This window comes from Peromyscus maniculatus, chromosome 20 (assembly GCF_049852395.1).
Source record: "Peromyscus maniculatus bairdii isolate BWxNUB_F1_BW_parent chromosome 20, HU_Pman_BW_mat_3.1, whole genome shotgun sequence".
In the NCBI taxonomy this organism is placed as follows: domain Eukaryota; kingdom Metazoa; phylum Chordata; class Mammalia; order Rodentia; family Cricetidae; genus Peromyscus; species Peromyscus maniculatus.
In genome coordinates, this window is record NC_134871.1 from 64,613,852 (window position 1) to 64,637,046 (window position 23,195).

General features: G+C 41.5%; 1 protein-coding gene across 1 annotated transcript in view; it reads left to right on the forward strand.

Moving 5' to 3' along the window:
• Tmem117 (transmembrane protein 117) overlaps positions 1–4,590 on the forward strand; it is a 446,256-nt gene extending 441,666 nt beyond the window's left edge. The window contains exon 8 of the mRNA XM_076556662.1: positions 2,857–4,590. Coding sequence (XP_076412777.1) covers positions 2,857–3,503 — 647 coding nt within the window. The 3' untranslated portion in view covers positions 3,504–4,590. The remainder of the gene's footprint in view (positions 1–2,856) is intronic.
• Positions 4,591–23,195: the final 18,605 nt, after the last annotated feature.

The following is a 23,195-nucleotide window of genomic DNA, read 5'->3' on the forward strand; positions in this document are numbered from 1 at the left end:
TTTCTTCATCTGAAAACTGTGTTTTTGCCTGTTCTTGGTTTTTCCCCCCGCCCCCACTATTTGGGGAGATTTTCTGCCTCATCCTACAGGATCAAGGCTTTAGAGATCTTTATTTCACAATGACTAACCAGGGAGATCTTTTAGAGCTGGGAAGAACACTTAAGGATGACTCAGCTCTGCTTCCTCACATAACATCACCAACACAAGAGCTGAGCTTGCACTGCCTGGCTTTGGGGTACGGGACACCACATCTCACAGGGCCAGAAAGCTTCTTAAGGGGAGAAAACATTACCAAGTTAACAAAACACTGTGTCACAAGTCACAGGATGGATGGTTGGTGATGGATCTCCTTCCTGTGTACAAATAGGCCAGAGATCGTGTCAGATGGTTAAAAACCAAGAGAATAGGAAGGATCATATTTTCTACTCTTTCAGCATCCTCAAGGTTCAGTTGAGTGGCCATGACCGTGGTGGAGCAGTACTGTTCCATACATAGGAAATTAAAGTCACTGTGATGTCTCAGGGGGGTCCAAAGTCTCCCCTATGCATCTACTATCACCATATGGGCTCTCAATGTTGATGGAGAGGCAGAGACAATATACTTGTTGGTTGGTCTCCAATTCTACCTACCTGAAATAACTTTTCTCAGAGCTGTTACCATTGCAAGTAGACAAACTACCCAGTGGTGATTCACAAATTATATTTCCATAGAGCTACCCATAGTGGGTCTCATTGTAGAACTGGTACTATGTAATCTGTAGATACCAGTTTTCAGCAATGCATGAGAGTTCATCAAAACTAAAAGAATGTGATCACCTTTAGCACAGAAATACCTATGTTACAACCCTTCCATGTCTTTCTGTCCCTCTGAATTGACAAAGTAGAGAAAATAATTTGATGACATAACATTATGTTATATTTTTAGCAAATGTAATATATTTCAGATATAATATGCTTCAAATATAAACTCTCATTTTACCCTCACAAAAATCCTTTCAGAGAGTTACACTTAGATTATTCTTCATTTTGCAGAATACAAAAAATAAAAAAATAAAAAATAGGATTCCACCCCCTGCTAATAAGTGGAAGGATTTTGCGGGAAGAAGGCAGAATCAGAAAACTGGGTCACTTTTCTCACATTGAAAAGAAAATGATGGTGGACAAGAGAAGCTACACAGGCATGCCCAGATGGCATCCTCTAAAGGTGAGGGTGAGTCAGAGGGAGGCTGGCATCTGTTCTGTCTCCATTGCACACCCTCTCATAGGTTGTTGAAGATGATGAGACAACATATTTCATCTTCTCCCTCCTATGCCACATGAGAAGTAACATTAAGAAGCCACTGGTGTAAGAGTCAAGTGCCAGTGTGACCCAGCACTGTTGAACTGGTTTAAAAAAAAAACTCAGGAATGTAAGAGAAAAGGTTCTCTGGGCTTCAATGTTCTCGCTTAGTTTGGTCAGTGTCCCTTCACTTCCAGATTTACTTGGAACTAATTGGCCTTTTTTTTTTGCTTATTAACATACACAAAGCATCCTTCTTACCATCAAGAATGCATCCTTCACTGACCCTCAAGTTTACATAGCACAGGATCTGATCCTGTGCAGACAAAGTATCCCCAACCTTTTCACAATTAGATCTCTTTCCTGAAAACTGCACAATACACACAATGCATAAACATGTGAAGTTGTAACTTTATGATGTTCAATACTATTACCGCATGAATTATTAAACAATGAAGACATGATACTTAAAACTACAATTAAAGCTTCTATAACCTGTTATATGTATCATACCATTTGCTACAACAAACTCAAGGGAGGTATTAACTTTATTATAGTATATCTAGTGTTATAAAACTTGTAAGAAATTATAACAATTATAATAGAACCTAGGTATCCCTTAGAAATTTTCTGCATTCTTTCCCTTTGCAGATGTATTTCAATAGCATATCACTAAATAACATAAAACATATATGTATATGGCTTAATTGAATATATATAATTGTGTGTGTGTGTGTGTGTGTGTGTGTGTGCGCGCATGTTTGTGAATGAAGATGCCTATGGAAGTCAGAGGCATCAGATTGCACTAGGAACTAGTTTACAGGCTCTTGTGGGCTGCATGACATACATATTAGGAACCAAACTCAATTCTTCTGCAGGAGCAGTATGCGCTCATAACAACTGAGCTGTCTCTCTGGTTCATATACAATATTTTAAATACTAAGTGGAAATCATAGTGGTTAAATTATCTGTGATATTCTAGTAGTTTATTAGCTTTGGTTGTATATCTCATAAATATTGTGTTCAGTGGATATTTGATGTGTGTTTTTAAGTCTTGAAATGAATGCTCAGGGATTATTGACCGGGATCACATCAACTAATGGTATAATCAACAGGTCCTCTGCAAACAGCAATGCAAAGTCAATTGATATACTACTGTGCTTTGCATTGCAAGATGATTTATTTCTTCCCCAGACCTAATTATGAAACAGTAAGAAATAGTCAATCATATATTGGACTTTCTTTAAAAATGCATTAGAACTGTTTTTCACCACTAATGAAACTATTCTTGAGAAAAACCTAAGACTAACTTTGAATCTAGCTGTCGCACATTTAAAACAAAGAGATTTAATCACATCATAGTAAATCTCATGTTACTCCAGGACCTACTGTTAACAGTTTGATTCATTCTGCTTTGTCCAATTCACTTTATGATAGCATTTCACTGTCAAAAAATTGTCAGCAGGTCTAATTTTTCAGTAATTTATACTATTATATCATTTTCTTTATTTTAATGGAGAAAACTTTGTTGCAATTTTATCAGCTTTTGATTAATCCAGTATTTCCTTTTAAATGCAGGTAAATGGTTTAACTATGGAATTATCTTCCTCGTCTTGATTTTGGACCTGAATATGTGGAAGAATCAAATATTTTACAAACCTCATGAATATGGACAGTATATTGGCCCAGGGCAGAAGATATATACAGTGAAAGACTCTGAGAGTCTAAGGGATTTGAACAGAACCAAGTTATCCTGGGAATGGAGGTCCAATCACACTAATCCTCAGACTAACAAAACCTATGTTGAGGGAGACATGTTCCTACACAGCAGGTTCATTGGGGCCAGCCTCGATGTCAAGTGTCTGGCTTTTGTTCCAAGTTTAATAGCTTTTGTGTGGTTTGGATTCTTCATTTGGTTCTTTGGTCGGTTTTTGAAGAATGAGCAAGGCATGGAGAATCAAGATAAAACCTACACTCGCATGAAAAGGAAATCACCCTCAGAACACAGCAAAGACATGGGAATGACCCGAGAAAACACACAGGTCTCCGTGGAAGACCCTCTGAATGATCCCCCTTTGGTTTGTATCAGGTCCGACTTTAATGAGATAGTCTACAAGTCCTCCCACCTGACATCAGAAAACTTGAGCTTGCACTTGAAGGAATCTACCGGTGCAATGGAAGCTGACCAAGACCCAAACACCTCTCAAAGTATGCGGATGAACTAGAGCACCTTAGGTGGAGAGAGCACAAAGAACAACCTTGAGTGTAACTTTAAAATTGTGTAGTCTTTCATTTTGTAAATGTCAGGTTTACATAGCGTTAGATAAAAAAAAAATATAAACAATGCCACAACGGTGCTCAACATGCTTTTTCTAGACTCCTTGTTTTCTATTTGTATTATGATCCACGTGCCTACTGTATGTTTAATGGTCCTCTAGAGATTGCTCTTCACAACCGCACAAGCTATTTGCTGACTTCACAGCGTAGTAGATTAGCTGATTACCCATGTATCTGATGTTCAACCATAGTGGTGCCTTGAGACATTAAACTGTTTTTAACTGTACCAGACATGAAGTGTAGAATGGTTCTCCAGTCTATTTCACGTGGGATTTTTTTTTATACAATTATTTTGATTTACACTTGATGTCTGAGCAGGAAGCAGACATGGCTGATGTGTGGTTGTAGAAAGACCTTTTGGTTCACTGTTTAACAGCAAAGTTGGTGACTTTGACGCTAGACTGCAGAGAAGCCTAGTGATTGCCTTTTCAATTTTATTGGCTGGCTGCTGAATATAAACACAAATGTAAAATCCAGTGAGAGGAGAACTGTAATCCAACATGGGTCACTGCTCATGAAAAGTGACTTTCTCCAACCACTAATTGCAATTAGGTGATAATACATAATTATGTTTTCCTAATTAAAGATAAATTGCTGCCTGATTAATAGTCCTGCCCTTTTCCTTTGGGAACAAAGGTTAAGAGGAACAGTTCGGTGAGCTCTCAAATTTATTGGAATTTCCACAACATCCTAGACAACCAAGGAACTAAAGTTATAATCATGTGAAGGTTGCATAGCCCACTATCTACAATATTGTACATTTTGCTGTAAATATGGTTCTGGACAGTGAAAATGGAAAAGCTTATGGCAAGGTCGAGCAAGGGAATTCTGAAATCATTCACCAAAACCTCATGTGGTAGAAAATGCTGTAGAGGGGTCTGTTTAATGTCTTTTGTGTATGTGCATTTTTGTTGGGTTTCATTTTTTAAGGATGTAAACATTGCACATTAATAAATAAGAATTATATGCCAGTAATTATGTGATGTAGGTTTTGTTTTGCTTCTCTGTCTGTTTGTTTAAAGGATTCAATCATGCCTTAGCTGAACATAAACCTATTAAAATGGATTTTTAAAAGCTTGATTCTAGGCAAGGTAATAAATGGTATATTCCTAAATTGCTTTTAATTTTATTTCATAAATTATAGTTACATGTTTCTTGAGGAGCTGAACGGAGATCATTTTTAAGGTAAATTATTTATTTTCCTGTCACATACTGACATTGCTGCATTTTGTCTTAATGATTTTTTTTAAAATCTCTCTTGTTTTGATCTGCTTTTGAGCGTGCACCATGCCAAATTTAGAATGCAGAACAGAACTATGCATTTATCTGTCACTGGAGAGCCAGCTTTAATAAACATCTTGCTATAACTGTTTACCAAGCAGTTGGAACCATGCCCCTGCTGTTTCTTTCGCCTTTAATAGCCATGCATGGTGCATTTAGAATCCTAAATATCTCTGGCACTGAAAATAGAGAGGACAAGCTAACTGTAGTAACCCTTGACAACTCTGACCAAAGAAATGTTATCCTGATATGAATGATCCCTAATCACATTTGCACAGCCTACAGCATTGAATTCTTAGCTCTGGGACAAGTGAATAATGCTACCTGGGGTCATAATTTTATTAATTCTAAAAATCATTTTCTCATAAGAAAATTGACTTTAAAGGTGGGTGTTTATTATTCATACGGATGCTTTTTGAAATTATTACTAGAGACTTTTAATGTGGATATTAAAGGAAACATGTTTAATGGGGTGATCAAATTAGCAGGAATAAGATAGACAAAAAAAATAATCAACCTGAAGCATGGTGCTTTTGTGTTTTTAGGCTAGAAAAACTATTGGTTACTATATATATATATATATATATATATATATATATATATATATATATATAAATGTTTACAGACATTCAGTACCAAGTGGAATAATCTCCAGAGATGGATGATATCTTAATAATCAAGCAAGATCTGAAGCTGCTGAGGCCTTAACTACCCAGCTGCATGTCCTGGGGCTTTCCTTTCATCTACACGGAGGCCCCTCCTTCCTTCCCTACACCTTTTAGATATTATGTCTACCAAGTGAAGACTATAAAGTGAAAGGAAATCAAAATTAAAATTCTATCCATTCACGTTTAGTCCTGGATCCTGAGCCAGACAGCAGCAGCCTATGGCTCTATGGAACTTTTTGAATATCAAATATTTTGCTCTTAATAAGGGCCTTAAAAGGAGATGTAGCAAACACAGAATTTGAAGAGTTAAAACAAACATTTGAAGTCATAAACTAATAATTCTAAAAGTAGCAATGCCTTGATTGTAGTGATGCTTAAGGACTACAAACAATTGTATTCCTACTGTTCTGTAATTATGGTATTTTTCATGCAGTGCAGAATTTGGACTAATTTGACACAATTTATTATTTTATATTTAAGCAGCACTTCACTAGTAATTTAATTGGAAAATTAAATAGACACTATGAATTCAGGCCTGATGATATACACTTAGAAATAGCCCTCACCACCACATGGCCATTTGTATCATGAAGCCGTAGCTGGTCACCCATCTTCCCTACATGGTGGCCACTTACTGTGTCTTTTTGCCCTTTAGCATCTAAGATCAGCACCAACTGACTAGAGCTGTTAAGAATGATTTCTTCTCTATTTTCCCTGTGGGTCAATCAATTCTCAGTGTCAGACTTCACATCTAATGTGCAGAACCTCTCCAAGCACTCAGATGTGAAGGTGGGGGTAGGGTCAACCTGCTTCACGTCACCCTAGGGCCTCGTAAGCCTTCCATTACAGTATCTGACTGCCTTTGGGGTCACCAACACAACTCAATATGAAATATGAAAAAGACAACAGTGATGAATCACTATTAGCTGATAGCCCATGATGCCAACCGGGTTATTCAAGTCAAGACCCGAGAACACCACCGTTGTTTGTCATTTTCCTATCCTCACTCAGAATTGATCCCTATTTTTAAGACTACTATTGGTCCTGCAACTTCATACAAGGTTTTGTGGTTATATTGACTTTTCCTGCTGAGACAGTAGTCTGACTCACTGCTCATTTCCTCTAGCCTTGTCTCAAAGAACCTGCCTGTGTTAGGTCAGTCCCACCCACAAGCAAGTGAGACCATCTCAGACTTGCAGATGATGATCTGTCCCTCTTCTAGTTAATGTCCACTTTGACTTGTAAATATGCTATACAAATGACTGGGAAGAATCAGTCCATACACAAACCAAGCTTCCAAGTATTTGGCTTGCTGCAGTGGATACACCTAGTACACCTGCATCATCTTCTGAACCACCAGAGAGCTTATTGAAGATGGTCAGAAAGAGGTAGACATTCACAATAGAAAGAGAAGGTGAGGCAGATGGGGAGGCCAAGTAACAGTTGCTATAACCGAGTCTTACAGATGAAATGGCAATTTTACTGTGCACAAGCTTTAAAACTATGGGGAGACAGGGGAAGAGGAGGGGATGGGAGGAGAGGAAGGAGGGGAAGCTGTAGTCAGGATGTAAAATAATAAATAAACTATAGAGAGGGATAAAGGCCTTGTAAAAGGAACTCCACCATTCACATCTTGTGAGACCAACATTCTCAAGGGCTAGATAAGACACTCTGAAATTATGTTCAGTCAAAAGAGTAATGTAAAAAGTTGTTTTCTTGAATGAGCTAGTGTTGATGTCATTCTGTGTCTGCCCCCAGAGAGCCTGGTGCTGTCTGGGAGGAGAGCAAGGGAAGCTGTGAAACAATGTCAAAGGTCAAGAGAGCAAGGTGAGGGAGCAACATGAGATGAGAAGACAAATGTAAAACTTAGCACTTCCAAAAGGCTAAAGGGAGAACATTCAGGCAAAGTCAGTCGGTGAGGGTGTGTCTACCAGCAGCTAAAGGAAGAACACAGGCAAAGTCAGCTGGTGAGGGTGTGTCTACCAGCAGCTAAAGGAAGAACACAGGCAAAGTCAGCCGGTGAGTGTGTGTCTACCAGCAGCTAAAGGAAGAACACAGGCCAAGTCAGCCGGTGAGTGTGTGTCTACCAGCAGCTAAAGGAAGAACATAGGCCAAGTAGCTAGTGAGTGTGTGTCTACCAGCAGCAATTGAGATTTTACATAGCTCAGAAGCCCCGTGTAACATACAGCAATGACAGTAATAATTTTGTAGATGGCCCCAGCCTTAACAAATTTATGGCTCTCACCCAAATCTTCCCTCAATTGTCAGGCTAAGGACACTATCATTCTGAATAATCCTATATGCAAATTAATTATATTATTTAATTCTCAAACTACCCATCACCATAGGAGGTAAACGGGGTTAATTACACTCTACAATGAATCCAAGGGTCAGAGATGTTCACTGAAGTGCCCAAGATCACAAAGCTAGCCAAATGCTGAGTCAGGATTTCAAAGAGAGGTCTCTGAATCCCAAACTCTCTAATTTTCCCATTACAATCATTCCTACACACACACAGACACTATCTGTTTCAAATACCATCTCTGATGTATGACTTAGGGACAGTTACAGAAACATAAGATGCTTGATTTCTGACTATCCTTCCATCTCAAGAACCTAGACTAAGTATTTAACGGATTTCTATAGCCTGCTGGGATGCAGTTTACAAGCTCAATCACATGATTGAAACAGAGGAGGTTGGATTAAATGGAAGGCAGAGAGAGTTCATTGTCAGATGTTTTAAGTACAGTCATAAAGCCACAACACGAACTGGTACCAGCACAATGTCTAGCTTTGGAATTGGTTTCTTTGAAGATTTCACTTTTCTGGAAGAGGGTAGACATAATGTTTTGAATGCCCCAAGTGAATGACAGAGGAGGAATAGATCATTTTGGATGTTTGAACCAGGCAAAAGAAGAAAAAAAGAAAAAAAAAGAAAAAGAAAAAAAGGAAAAAAAGGAAAAAGAAAACAACAAAAATAAAAACTGATTTAATCACTAGTTCTAGAATGTAATTTGAATGTGAGCTCTGACTTTAACAATATTTCAAAGTGACCACTTGAAGTGTGTTCCAGGATGGGGACACCTCACAGGTTTTCGAAGAGGACCAATAAGTGTAGTGGGTAGCTGTTCCAGCTTTGACCTGAAAGTACTACCCCCACTGAGGCTTCCAGTAACTGTCATGCCTACCTATGTCCTGCCCCTGAAGTGGGGCCGAGATGGGAGCCCTTAAGATCCGAGATCCAGATGTGCCAGGTCTCTTGGTTCCTGGTGATCCTGGATGCTGGATGTAGACCTGAGTTCTCCAGAGAACACCGCTGGACTGCACTTCATCTCTCCTGGATCCTGTAACCTATCCCTTTATTCATTGTAAGTTATCCGCAAATAAACCTCCCTTTTAACTAACTACATGGAGTTGCCTTAATACTTCCACCAATAAATAAGATTGTGACTGTGGCAACTTCCCCAAAGCACGTTGTTTGGGGGTGAGGTAAACACCCCAGGTGAGGGCCCGAACCCCCTGCAGGGCCAACCCTCAGCGGACCCATTCAAGCCTCCTTCATCTCACCAGCAGTTCAGAGTTGATAGCAATCATTGAACAACATTTGGCTGCTTGCTCCCAATTTCCCATCTCTCAGTCTTGCTTTGAACTCTACAAACTGAAATCTAAACCCTTTTCACTTTTTACTGGAGTTCAGATCCCTTAATGCAAGTGGCTATGTTCTCTGAATCAATGGCTGTAATCCTTCAGAGCTGCTGGACCAGACTCAACTCTCCAGCATTTCCTAAGGCTCTGGAGTTCTAAATCATTGCCTTCCTTCTACAAATACTTCCCCACCTCCCTTATCAGGACTGTCTCATCTTGTCAGTCATCCACCACCTTTGACAAATCCTCAAGTGCATGTGCTATGTCTCTAGCATTCAAAGACATGACACAAACGCCTGAGCTCAGCCCTTCAGTCATTCCTGCTGTGGTATCACACAGTCCAGACAACTACTTCTGATTCAGAATGTCATCCAGGTTTGACAGGCTAGAACAGGGGTTCTTAACCTGTGGATCGTGACCCTTTAGGGGACTGCATATCAGATATCCACATCACATTTCATCACAGTAGCAAAAATACAGTTATGAAGTAGCAACGAATTAATTTTATGGTTCCACCACAACATGAGGAACTATATTAAAGAGTGGCAGCATTGGGAAGGCTGAGAACCACTGGGCTAGAACAAGCCCAACCTAGATCCTATGGAATCAGGGCAACATTTCCAGTATGCTGTGTGATGCTTTGTAGAATAAATGATGTTATGAGTCAACATCATGGTTTTCCATGCAGCTTACAGACATATTTGCTTTAAATCTTTTACTTATGGTCCAAATGACCTTAAGCTAAGCAGGGTAGAAAAGATCTACACCAAAAAGGTTACTCTAGAATGATTTTGTATAATTTGGGAGTGAGAACAATGGCCAAATCAGGGGAAGAATTCTCTACACAATTACTAAGATTTTTATAACCATAAAATTACCATGGAACAAATTGTATGCTTCAGTTTGAGAATAAACATTTAGTGCTTAAAATACGTTGGAAAGTTGAGATGATCTATCACTTCTTTTCCAAAAAGTCCTTAGATGAAAAGATGTTACAATCTGGTACCTTCACTGACTGACCTATTTGTATCATATTGGCTGTTGTCACCGCCTTGCCCAGAGCTCATCAGCTTTTCCCAGAATAACTGAGCTGGCCTTAGGTGGCTTTCCCATCTCTCACCTTCTCCAGTGCGAGCCATGCTACCCAGAACAATCTTTCTAAAGCACAAACTTCACCATAGCACACTACTTACTTAGTTATCCATCGTTTTAGGCACCATATACAACTCCAACAATGACAACAGTTTAACACAGTAAGAAACCATTTCTTGCCATGTTTCACTGAATTGAGTGCTCTCAGGGTCACCTCCCATTCTCCTCTACCATGACTCAGGGACTGGGGTGTATGTCCGGTGCTCTGGAAGCCAAAGAGCCTTAGAGTTTTCCATGTACACAGATGGCCAAAGGAGAGGTGACTTCTAGGGAGGTTCAGGAACAGACTTGAGTTTAATATCATTTCATGCACCCCACTGGGCATCACTCAATTATAGTGCCTGCCTACCTGCAAAGGATGCTGGGAAATGACATTTGGCCTTAGGGATGCTGGGAAATGACATTTGGCCTTGTGCCCACAGTAGACACTTACAAGCCCAAGGAGTTTCTAGTCAGAAGACCACTTGTGCAATGTACCCAGGTATGTTCTATACTTGAAGTTGTGATTCAGTGGGTTTCAGGTGGAGCTGAAGCTAAGCTGGGTTTCCAGTTCATCAGTGATAGCTTCTCTATGAACACAAACTTGAGAACCACTAATGCAGATTCCTGTCTGGAATGCAGAATTCCATGTCTTCTTTGTTTTGTTTTCTTTCCCTGTCCTATGGATTCTGTTCACCCAGCCACATTTAACTCTTAATAGTTCAAAAAAGCCAAGGTACCACTTGACTTTGGATCGACTCAACTATTATCTTTTGTATTGTATGTTTCACCACCTTCCAGTGTATGATTGAGTACACTTCTTCATTGAGTCTCTATGTGACCTACTTTTTATCTATTATGGAATCTTTAGCATTTTCTCTCTCTCTCTCTCTCTCTCTCTCTCTCTCTCTCTCTCTCTCTCTCTCTCTCTGTGTGTGTGTGTGTGTGTGTGTGTGTGTACATAAATACTATTTAAACCTGAGTATCATGATGACTTAGGATATGGAGAGGGTTTATGCATCCATATTCTGAACTCAATAAAATGTGAACAGATACTATACATTGAAGCTACTTGTTTACTAGACTCATTTGAATATTGCAACATTTCTAAATTCTCTGATTCTCTCTCCAACAGGTGCTATAATCTTCTTCTAGTCAAATTTTATAGCTTAAATTGGGGAGTTGAATCATCTCTTACATTTGATGTGTATGGTGGTTTGAACGAGAATGGCTCCCATAGGCTCGTATATTTGCTTGGTTCTCAGTTCAGGGAACTGTTTGGGAAGAATTAGGAGGTGTGGCCTTGTTGAAGGAAGTATGTCACTAGGGGTGGGATTTGAGATTTCAAAAGAACCATCCCATTTCCAGTTAGTGTTTTCTCTGCCTTATGGTTGTAGATCAATTGTTGTGAGTTCTCAGATGAAACCATAAGTCGAATCAAGTGTGTAGATGAACAATCTTATTAAATAAGGAACACAGAGACAATGCAGAGATAAAAGCCCAAGAGGTCAGAGTAATAGCTAAGTGCTAAAAATCTTACCCTTCACTGCCACTCCTGTTCTTCCCTCCTTCCTGTGTCTCTGTATTTTTTATAGACTTTCTGTTCTGCCTTCTCATTGGTTGCAAACCCAACCACATGACCTCCTCGTCACTGCCTGTCTGTACAGACCTCCAGGTCTTCTATGGTTGGTATTGAGATTAAAGGCGTGTGTCTCCATGATGGCTGTATCCTCGAATGCACAGAGATCTGCCTGTCATGTGATCTGGATTAAAGGTGTATGCCACCACTGCCTGGCTTCTGCTATGGCTTGCTATTAGCTCTGACCCCCAGGCTACTTTATTTATTAACATACAAATAAAATCACATTTCAGTACAAATAAAATATCACCATACAAGTGTTTTCTTTATCAGTGGCCTTGGTCATGGAGTTTTCTCACAGCAAGAGAAAAGACACTAAGAATAAATATGGCAGAGGTAAGATAAAGATAGCAAACTCAAGAAAATCTAATTAAAAGAGAGATCACAGTTAAAACAGAGAGGTGTGTACTATGAAAGGGAGACTAAGAAACCTAATCAGACAAAATACAACGACTGCTCTTAAAATCAGCTGCTAGCCACCGTGGGCAGCCAAGAGTCTATGGGTCTTGTTTCTGATGCTGGACTACTGTGCTCTGACCTAGTGTTCACAGGTCAGACTACAGACTGGTAAGTGTGAGTTAACTGTGGTTGATTGTATAGGCATTTACATGATGACTGTGCATCTTTTAGAACAGTGGTTGTCATCTTTCCTAATGCTGTGACCTTTTCATACAGTTCCTCATGTTGTGGTGACCCCAAAACATAAAATTATTTTTGTTGCTACTCCATAACTGTAATATTGCTACTGTTATGAATCATAATGTAAATATTTGTGTTTTCCAATGGTCTTAAATGACCCCTGTGACAGGGTCATTTGACCCCCAAAGGGGTCCTGACCCACAGGTTGAGAACTGCTGTTATTGAAGGGAATAAATACAGTACATAACTTCTCCAGCAGTTTTTAATTATATGGGTGCAGATACGAAGCACACAGTGACTCCACCAGCAAGACTGGCCAATGGAGTTGAGGTGATGAACAGGTTTGCAGGCTTTACATGTTCTCTGGAAGCCCAAATTGAAAACTAAACACCACTCAGAAGCTCTCAAACACAAATGACCTGATTATAGCTGTACTCTGATAACTGGTAACTCAGGATTCTTTTACAAGCCTATTTACATGTTAGAGACATCAATTATTCCTCCTGTTTCAAATCCATGGTTCTTGTAATCAATTGCTCTGAGTCAATGTTTAGAATTATTCATGAAAGAGTTATATTTTATTGGCATTTGATGAGTACCAGCAGCAGCAACCATTAATTTGATTAGTTTTATATGGGCTGGAAGTGAAACCTGGCACACAGCCTTAAGTGAATCAATAATATATGGTCTGAGCATGTGTAGTTGAGCCAGCCTCTGTGGTCTGGCAGAGCAGTGACTGCTGAGGAAAGCCAAGTGTGGAGGGGACATGACTTGTGTCCTGTTATTCTGTCTCTTGATATTTTACCATCAGTTGCCTTACTTATCTCAAGCTGTGACTATTAGAAGTTTTCCTGTTCAACTTCATCCCTGGCCCTGCTTCCTGCTGTCCCCTCCCATGATAGTGGGCAGAGCTGAGATGGATTTTTACTGTTTTGAATCTAAGGGCTTAGATACATCACAGTGCAAACCTCAAAACCAGAATATAAATCTGAACATTGGCGACCACAGGAGCCAGGGACAAGGTACTGATTTTCCTGCAGTGTACATCAATTTGAGAGAGCCGTGCAGTGTCTGCGTGAGAAGGAAGTGCTCTTTACCCAAGAGACCCAGTAAAGCGGAAGGTATAGTAGCTGACACTGCAGAAGCATTGTCCTAGCCAGAGAGAGATGTCCAGTTTTAAGCAGGAAGTGTCCCCTGGGAGAGAGCCAAGGATGCTACATGGACAACCAAGAACTTGGTGTCTGGGTACCGAGTGGCTTGCATTTTGTGACAGATCAGTCCTTTGACTGTCCATCAGATGGTACTGGGGTCAGTCAGGGGAGCAACAGAAATAGAGTAGCAAGAGAACCTAGGCTCGGTTCAAGTCCTTCCCACTAAGCATAGCATATGGGGAAAGGGAACACGGTGTCTCTCACCCTCGAGCAAGAGAAGCCAGTTTGTGCAGACGGACCTCAGTGCTGACAGTGGGGCTCCTCAGTTACACCTAAGCATACCAGAACCCCCAGGTGAGACTGAAAGTATGCCAGAAAATCCCTAAGGCAGCAAAAGCTGCATTCGCTTTTGCAGCAGGTTATCTCTGAAAGGAGAATAGAAGAAGTAGTGCCTTAGGTAGCTTTCTGCAGCTATCAAATACCTAACAATAAGGTTCAACATTTGGGAGATTCCAACCCAACCCCTGGCTGCCCAGACCTCTGGGCTTCTGAAAGCATTACTAGATGATAATGAGAAACATAAAGCATTTGGTAGAGCTAAAATGCTCTCTCATCTCAAGGCAAGAAGGCAAAGGTGAGGAGGAGAGGCTCGGGTCCCACAAGCTCCTTCAAGGGCATGCCCTCAATGATCTACAGACCTTCCACTAGACCCCATCTCTTTTTTGTTTTGTTTTGGTTTTCAAGAGTTTCTCTGTGAAGTAGTTAGTCCTGTCTGTCCTGGGATTCATTCTGTAGACCAGGCTGGCCTCGAACTCAGAGAGATCTACCTGCCTCTGCCACCACTGCCCAGCTCTAGATCCCATCTCTTAAGGAAGGCTTCACCTCCCATTAGTGCCACAGTGGGGAGCAGGCATTTAACATCAGGACCTTTGAGGATATTCCATAGCCAGACCATTGTGGGTTCGACTTTCTTAAACATACAGTTGAGTGATGGTGGATGTAATTCTTTATAGTTCTGTGAGACTCCCTGCTCTATGTCTGTGCCTCTCTTAAGGTGCTGACCTGGGGTGTGTGGGGCTGGGACTGGGGCTAGCATCAGATTGTGCTTAGTCCTCACTGAATGTGTTGCAGATTTTGTACTTCTTAGGATAATGGAAAAACACTAACAACTTTTAAGTAGGAAATGAGTTCATTCTCATGGAGGCTCACAAAGGTTTCCTAGTGAGATCTGAGCTTGCTTCACCCAGCAGGGCTGAATTAGAGGATTGCTTGATCATGTGCATGGTTACTAGGTGATTGGAGAGGGTCTACACTTGGCTGAGCTAGGGGGAGGTCTTTTGCTCTACCCCTTGGCATTCCTATAAATAGCCCTTTAGAATAGAGACAGGAGGGGCCGGTGGGTGAGCCAGGCCCTTCCAAGGCTGTCCTGTGTTTCTGATTCTCTCCCCTCTATCCTTCTATCTAAATATTTCTCACTTCTCCCTCCTCAAGAGTACCCTGGGGGGGGGGAGTGAAGGGGTCCTCACACAAACAAATGGGTAGGGTCCCCACATTCTATATATCATATTTTAAAAATCTGTCTAACAATGTATTAGCATCAAAACTCAATCAGTACAATAAAACCATTAATATAATTTAGTCTTGACTTTAACATTTTAGGTTCCCTGCACAGAGCTGAACACAATTACCACATGCATGCCTGAGGATGGCACACCATACTGGCTTCATTTTAACTGGCATTCTGGTTTTCCTGTGCTTCCTGAAGGTATCTGGGAAGCAGGTAGGCAGCTGGACCATCCAGCTAAAGATTCCCCCAAAGAGTCTGTTGTAACTCATTTCTTTATAAGGGCTACTGATTAATTTCAAAGAGTTCAACTCATGTAACAAAATGCAGTATTACTCAGAAAGTTATCCTAAGCCTGGAGGCAAAATAAGAAGGCAGATCTCTGTGGGCTTCTGTACACAATGTACAAACGTAGCCATTCTACCCACAGTGTTTATGTAATACCAGTTTCTACAAATAGCTCTTGTAAAATCACAACAGCATCAACACAAAGCCTCTTCAAGACTGGTGGTCGAAGTGGAGACCCCCTACCCAGATCCCTCATGCACAGCAGGTGCTCATCTGCAGGGGATATAGTCGTTGGACAGTGCTCCACTGTCAGCTGCTTCTGGGTGAGTCTCTGCTGCAGACAGTCTCCTTGATCAGGAGCACAGGTTTTTTGAAGCAGCACATTCCCTGTTCCTGAGCTATGGCACAAGGTCAGAGGAGCCACAGGATGACTGAACTCCACAGCAATGCCCAGAAAATACCCCTTAGCCAAGGACAGAGGCAAGAGGGGTCACAGCATCACTTCAAAGCAGGCAGGCACACAGCCAACCTAACACTAATTCTAATTACAACTACCATGACCGAGGTAGTGACTACAATGATAGTTCTCGGAAGGCTAAAGTCCATGGTGGGAAAGGATGTACAAGGCTGACCTAGAGCAATAAGATGATACAACTCCCAAATAACTGGTGCTGCATCACACTGTTTAAACAACCAAGTCCAGAACGTCACTACTGTTATTCCACTTCTGGCAAAGATAGCATGACTCCAAGTGGGCTTGAACCTGGAAAATAAATAGATACATATTTAGAAGCAAAATAAATAAGAAGCTAGTAGTTATAGCTCAACTAGGTAGTAGATTCAGAGGGCTCGGGTTCAAGACATTCTTACAGATCTTAGGTCTCCCTTGTGTGGTTTCTAGACCTTGGGCTGTCCTGAAAAATAGAGTCTATTGACAAGAGAGAAAATTGGGCTCCCAGAAGGAACTATCTGGAAAGGGCATATCATAGTAATAGTTGTCCTAGTCTCACTCCTAAACAGGCCAGTGGCCATTTGTTGAGGTAGTATGCAGTAAAGAGAGACAGACTGAGACAGAGAGACAGAGAGAGACAGAGACAGAGACAGAGAATTCTGAGATATTTTGAAAACTATTAAATACAGTCTGAATCAATGGTGATTCAGTTAGGGACTCTTGGTATCTTTGTTGTTTTTGTTTTGTGTTTTGAGATAGGATTTTTCTGTGTAGCCCTGGCTGTCCTGGAACTAGCTCTGTAGATCAGTCTGGCTTCGAACTCTCAATGAGATCTGCCTGCCTCTGCCTCCTGAGTGCTAGGATTAAAGGCACGTGCCACCACTGCCTAGTGACTCCAGGTTTCTTAACGGCTTCTTGATAGATTGGAGAATATTCAAGGGCTAAGTTATAAATGGAGTCCTGGTTGAAGTCTGACTTAGTAAATTCACTGGCCCCAAGGACAAGCCCTGTGGTCCTTTCTTTCACCTCTGAATGTACAGTTGAAACTGACATATTTGACAGGTAAAGTAACTGTCACATTGTGCCTTCCACTATTGGAGTGAGAACCAAGTGGAAGCCTGGGAAACTGACCATGCATACCCAAGCAAAAGAATAAAGAAATGAAATGTAGAATAAATGCCACTCTTAAAAATGTCTACATGCAAGAGTTATCATCCTTCTTGTATCTGTTTAATTCACCAGTGTAGAGACACTGAGTAGATGCTCCAGAGAGCAGGCTGCAACTGTCTCCACCAAAACAGTTGTAGCCACCACAGCGGGCAGTGGAAACCATGGCACATTTCAACAGTACATCGTCTTCATGTGTACAGCTCTTACTCTGCCAGACACCTTCTTTCCTTAATCATGAGGAGGTACCAGAAACCACAAGCATTTTCATGGAGCTGAAAAATAAACATTTACAGTGTTGCACAAGAATAACCTTCTTCCCTTAGTCATAGGATTGTCTAAAGAAATCACCACTCTCTGAATGTTCTTCATGTCACTACTGATCATGGGGGAGATTATCTAGAGGTGGTAACCATACCAGAAGTATTAGTGTGGAGAGGAATCCCAAAGGGTAGGATGGGGGAAGTAAACAGTAACACTAAAGCGTTCAATGGTCAGAAGCACATTGGAATCTCCTTCAAGTTAGGGTGTCCTTGTGCTTCCTATCACACCTGTGGATACACACACACACACACACACACACACACACACACACACACACACACATACACAGCAGGATGACTAACAGGCACCATTTCACAAAGAGAAATACTGTTCTAAACAATATCCCAGTCAGTGAGAAAGGTTGCCATGTTTAAGTAGAGTTAATCTTAAAACAGAAGTAGATTTAAAACAGGTCCACATTGCAGGGAAAGAAACTTTGCCCTTTAATGATTAAGGCATAAAACCAGCAGGACCTAAAGATGCTGGGCATCTTAGTGGTGAGGAAAGAAGTTAATTAGAATAGGTATCCTGCCCTGGTGGCTGGTTACAGCATAGACTCAGGTTGTGTGTGCAAGGCCATACTGTCTGCAATGCAGAATCTTTTTGTGTTTTAAACCACAATTGCTTTAAAAGTTGCCATCATACTAGTTTCCGGTTGGGATGGGCACCTTACTGTAACACAAATTGCTAAACAGTCTTATTAATAAAAAACCCAGAGCCAGATATTGGGGTGAAAGCTGAAAGTACAGAGAAGCAGAGAAAGCCACAGCCAGCCTCACCTCACCAACTCCTCAGCTGATCTCGTTTCCTCAGACTGAAAGCCTCTGAGTCCTCACCCCTGAGGGTCTCAGTTGAACTGCTACTAAAAGGCCTGTAGTTTCTAGTCCTCACACCTTATATACCTTTCTGCTTCCTGCCAGCACTTCCTGGGATTAAAGTCATGTGACCTTCCCAAGCAAAGACATGAGATATCAAGTGCTGGGATAAAAGGTGTGTGCCACATGCCTGGCTCTGTTCCCATTGTGGCCTTGAACTCACAGAGATCTAGACAGATCTCTGCCTCCTGAGTGATAGGACTAAAAGCGTGCATGCCACCACTGTCTGGCCTCTATGTCTAATCTAGTGGCTGGCTCTGTCCTCTGATCCTCAAATAAGTTTCATTTGATAGAGCATAAATAAAATATCACCACATGATCACATGATGTGATCACACAATTCAATTTTTCTCATCATAGCCTGTGTTCTATCCAATCCCATCACAGGTTGAGCAGGACCAACATCAGTTCACTGTAAGTTGAAAGTGGAGCATCTGGTACGAAGAAAAGCAGGACCACTGAACACACAGGAACTATATGAGTTGGTAGGTCAGGGCCCCTCTGCCATCAGCCTAGCATGCTTAAGACTCCACCTTCAATCTCCAGCACAGCAGAGAGGCAGAAAGATAGAGGGGGAGGGGGAGGGAGAGAGATCTCCTGTTGGTCAATGGTTTGCTTTATTTATCTAACAAAAGATCAGAACATATAGAAATTTCCAGGTACGAACAAATGCCCTAGCTGGCTAATACCAGTCATAAAAGAATCTGAAGTAACAATAAGTAAGTCATCACCAAATGTGAAGATCTTTTTATCATGCACCGCCCCGCCACACACACAAAGCATTTACAGTGGAGCAAGTATTAATCAGCACACAGAATGGCCAAGCAGCAGACACCAGCCTCTGCTGAGATTGCCTTTGTTTTCTAAGCTCCTATGTTTGTATTTTTTTTTAATTATGAGACTGTGTCATTGTGGCAAAAGAAAAACAAACAAAAATAATAACTAGGAATAAACTGAAATGGGCAGGCTGGATCATGAGCATCCAGACACAGAACCAAGTGCAGCCCCGAGAAAGGATGTCACATTGTGAATGATGTTTTGCTTATCAGAACCCAGAGGGGTTTTCCAGAAAAAAAAATCAGTTAATTTGTGCTCATTAAGACAGCAAAACCAATCTGTCAACCTGACCCTCTCTGCCATCCCCCTAGGAGCGTGGGGACTGGCTGACCATAAGCTATGGGAAACTTGGCTGCCTGGCTGCTCGTTAGACAATCCCAGCAAGATGCCCCTGTGGATAAGAATGTTTAAATAAGTGCAGCCAAGCTCTCTCCTCATTCCTTGGAGGTGTGCAAGGATTTTTTTCCCCTAAGGATGCTGAGATGCTTTTAAATGTTCATCTTAGATGAGATGATGCAGATCGATGTCTTCTTGCATCCAAAGAACATGCTTATTCTTGCATCTTGGGAGCCAACAGCAAAGTATAGGGTTGGAACGGGGGAAAGACATTGGATACACAGACACAGTCAGCCTCGGCCTCTGGGTTGGTAATAGCATTCTTGTTGAGCAGATGCAGGCATAGCCGATAATCCTTGGCAGGTGGGGATTCATTTATTCTAGAGTCACGAGGACTGAGTGGCAACAGTGTTCATCACTTGGTGATAAGGACAGCTGCTGTTGTGAGCACCTCCTCTGGTGCAGTTTTCCTTGCTGTCATCAGAAAAAAAAGACAACCGGTGCTCTCGTGGACGCTGATCAGATATTGAATCGCCTTTATTAGCTGATGAAGGACCAACCAGGGCATGCTTTCTTTGGTTTTCTTCTCCAAATGGTGTACTCTAGAGCCAAAGTACCTTGTGTTGCCAAACAAATGTCTATGATAAATAGCAGTTACTGCATTAAAGCTAAGTGGTGACAGGTACATGCACTATTTCATTCCAGATCTGTAAACACAAACACCTCGACACACACAGAGTTGAAACATTTCAGTGCCCCTGTCAGCAAAACCATGCTTTGTAAAGATCTCTAAGTAGCAACCTTTAGTAAATGCCCACTTAGGCATTGAATAATAAATGAATGATGAATAAATGAATGGTTGGATGAATACATGGATTACTACAATGAAGGCAATATGACTGACTTGCATAGCATACTGAAAGCATTACTTCTTGTTATGGTTTTAGTTTCAAGTGTCCCTCACAGGCTCCTGGTTTGAACGCTTGGTCCTCAGCTGGTGGTCTGACCTGAGAGGCTTTCTAAAGAAACCTGTAGAAAGAAGGTGGGACCTAGCAGGCAGAGTAGGTCACTAGGGATGTAGTTCTGTACCCTACTCAGCTCACTGATGGCTTCCTAACCTGTCATGATGTGAACAGCCTCCACCACACATTCCTGGTGCCATCAGTAAGTTCCACCCCCACGATGGACTGATATCATCAGCCCAGATAAATCATTCTTCTTTAAAGTTGTTTCTGTTGGGTATTTTGTTACAGGGACTCAGAAGAAATATTGCATTTGTCTCCTAACTGCTATCTTGAAATTGTCTTGTTCAGATTATCCAGAATCCAGTACCATGTCCCTGAAACATCTTCAACATTTAATCTTGTTCTCTCCACCCCAGTCTCACCTGCTTTAAGGTAAATTGTGGTGATATTGTGTTCCCTAATATATTGTACACCCTGATAAACTTATCTGGGGTCAGAGAACAGAACAGCCACTAGATATAGAAGCCATAAAATGGTGGCACAAACACCCTTAATCCTAGCATTCCAGAGGCAGAGCTCCATCTGGATCTCTGTGAATTCAAAGCCACACTGGAAGCAGCCAGGCATGGTGAGTCATGCCTTTAATCCCAGGAAGTGATGGCAGAAAGCAGAAAGGTATATAAGGCGTGAAGACCAGGAACTAGGCGGTTAAGCTTTTAGGGTTTTGAGCAGCACAGTTCAGCTGAGATCCATTTGGATGAGGACACAGAGGCTTCCGGTTTGAGGAAATGAGATCAGCTGAGAAATTGGCGAGGTGAGGTTAGCTGTGGCTGGTTCTGTTCCTCTGATCTTTCAGCGTTTCCCCCAATACCTGGCTCCGGTTTTGTTTTTATTAATAAGACCTTCTAACATTTGTGCTACAGTAAATGGTAAGTATACTTATAATCATTCCATTGCCAGGATGGTCCTTTTTATCATGTGGGCAGATTCCCTGGGAACTTCCTTTTTCCACCAAACTTCCCAGCCCTCCGTTCTAGTCCATTTCTATTCGTGACAGCCACTGATGCCCAGAAACACTCCCTACCAGGGACTCCACAGCCACCACACTGCCTAGGACAACAGCAACAAAGTTACACCCAACCAACAAAGACAAGACCAGATGCTGACACCAAGAAATACCTCCTAACTCCAGTTAGCTATATCCCAGCACAAAAACATAAACACAAACACCCAAGATACTATGTCTCTCTTAGAAGTCAGTAACTCTACTATAGTACATTCTGAGAGTGAGATGCAGCACAAGACAAGGACATCAAAATAGCAATATGCATATATTCAAGGACCTAAGAGAGGATATGAATAAATAAATCCCTTAATGTAGTCTGTTAATCATGTGGGTTGCTTCATGTCACTGAACTGACACCTCTTCGTAAATTTAATAAAGAATTGGAAAGCACCCTCTGCCTGAGTTTCTAATCTGCAGTTCTGTCCCTTGTTCTCATACAACAAGAGCTCTTTATAGGAAACACCACACATCATAAAGGCCAGGGTTCTGTGTCCTGGGGGCCCTCAACCTTGTCCTAATGATGAACTGAAAAAATTTTGATCCCTGGAGCCTAGATTCAGGCCCTTGAAACCCATGTGTTCTAGAGACTAGTTTCAACATGTTGGAGCCAATCTTAGAGTTTCTGATGGTATGGACATTCTAGAGACATGACAGAGGTCTTTTTTTCCCAGAAGGATTCTTAATCCCATATACCAATTCATGCAGCAAAGTCCTCACTGTGTGTTAACGGTACCACTGTAGCGCAAGACTGGGTAAGGCAGAACTCAAAATGTCTGGACTGTCTTTATTGGGTAGACTAATTAGTTTATCGCACCAGGTAAGACAGTGGGTAACACTTGTTGGTTATAGAAAGGAGGGGCTTGTGGAAGAAAAGGAGAAGCATTTGCTAGCCTAACACAGGATGTCGCTCTCAATACCCATTCCTTGTAAAGTACTTCACATACGCTGGCTCATGTAATTCCCACGTAGTTTCTGTGATGAACAGAATTCTTGTCTCTTCTTTTGAGAGTGGGAAACTGACACCAGCTTTGAAACATGGGCCGTGTTTAAGACACAACAAAGAAGCGATGTCCAATTAAAATGGGGAGGATCTACTGTGTGACACAGCCCTCCGCCATGCTAGGCACTTACACTGTATGCCTTCAGCAGCCTGGGCAGACAGCCAAAGGCATGGAAGGCAGAGGTCAGTTCATTCTGTCTCTGTGCCACCACGGTCCTTCATTGTGACTCTGCAAACAAAATTTATTTTTCATGCTCCCTTGGCAGCAACTTACAGAATTTAAAGTGGGAAGGCCCAACCTCACAGAATCATGTTTGACTACAGACATATTGCATGTTCCCCCTCTCAGCAGCTTTTTGTGAGAATTAACACTCCGAGAATGTACAAATGTTTGTTCCTTTGGCCAGTCTCTGCTCTGTTAGGCCTTCCCCTTCTGACCTTTTGGAAAACTATTTTACTCAAATGTCGCCCCGAAGGCGGGAAATGCCGTTCGGAAGCTGCTGCTGGTTTTGTTACATGATTCTGTTAGTGGAGGGATTTCACAGGGTGTCAA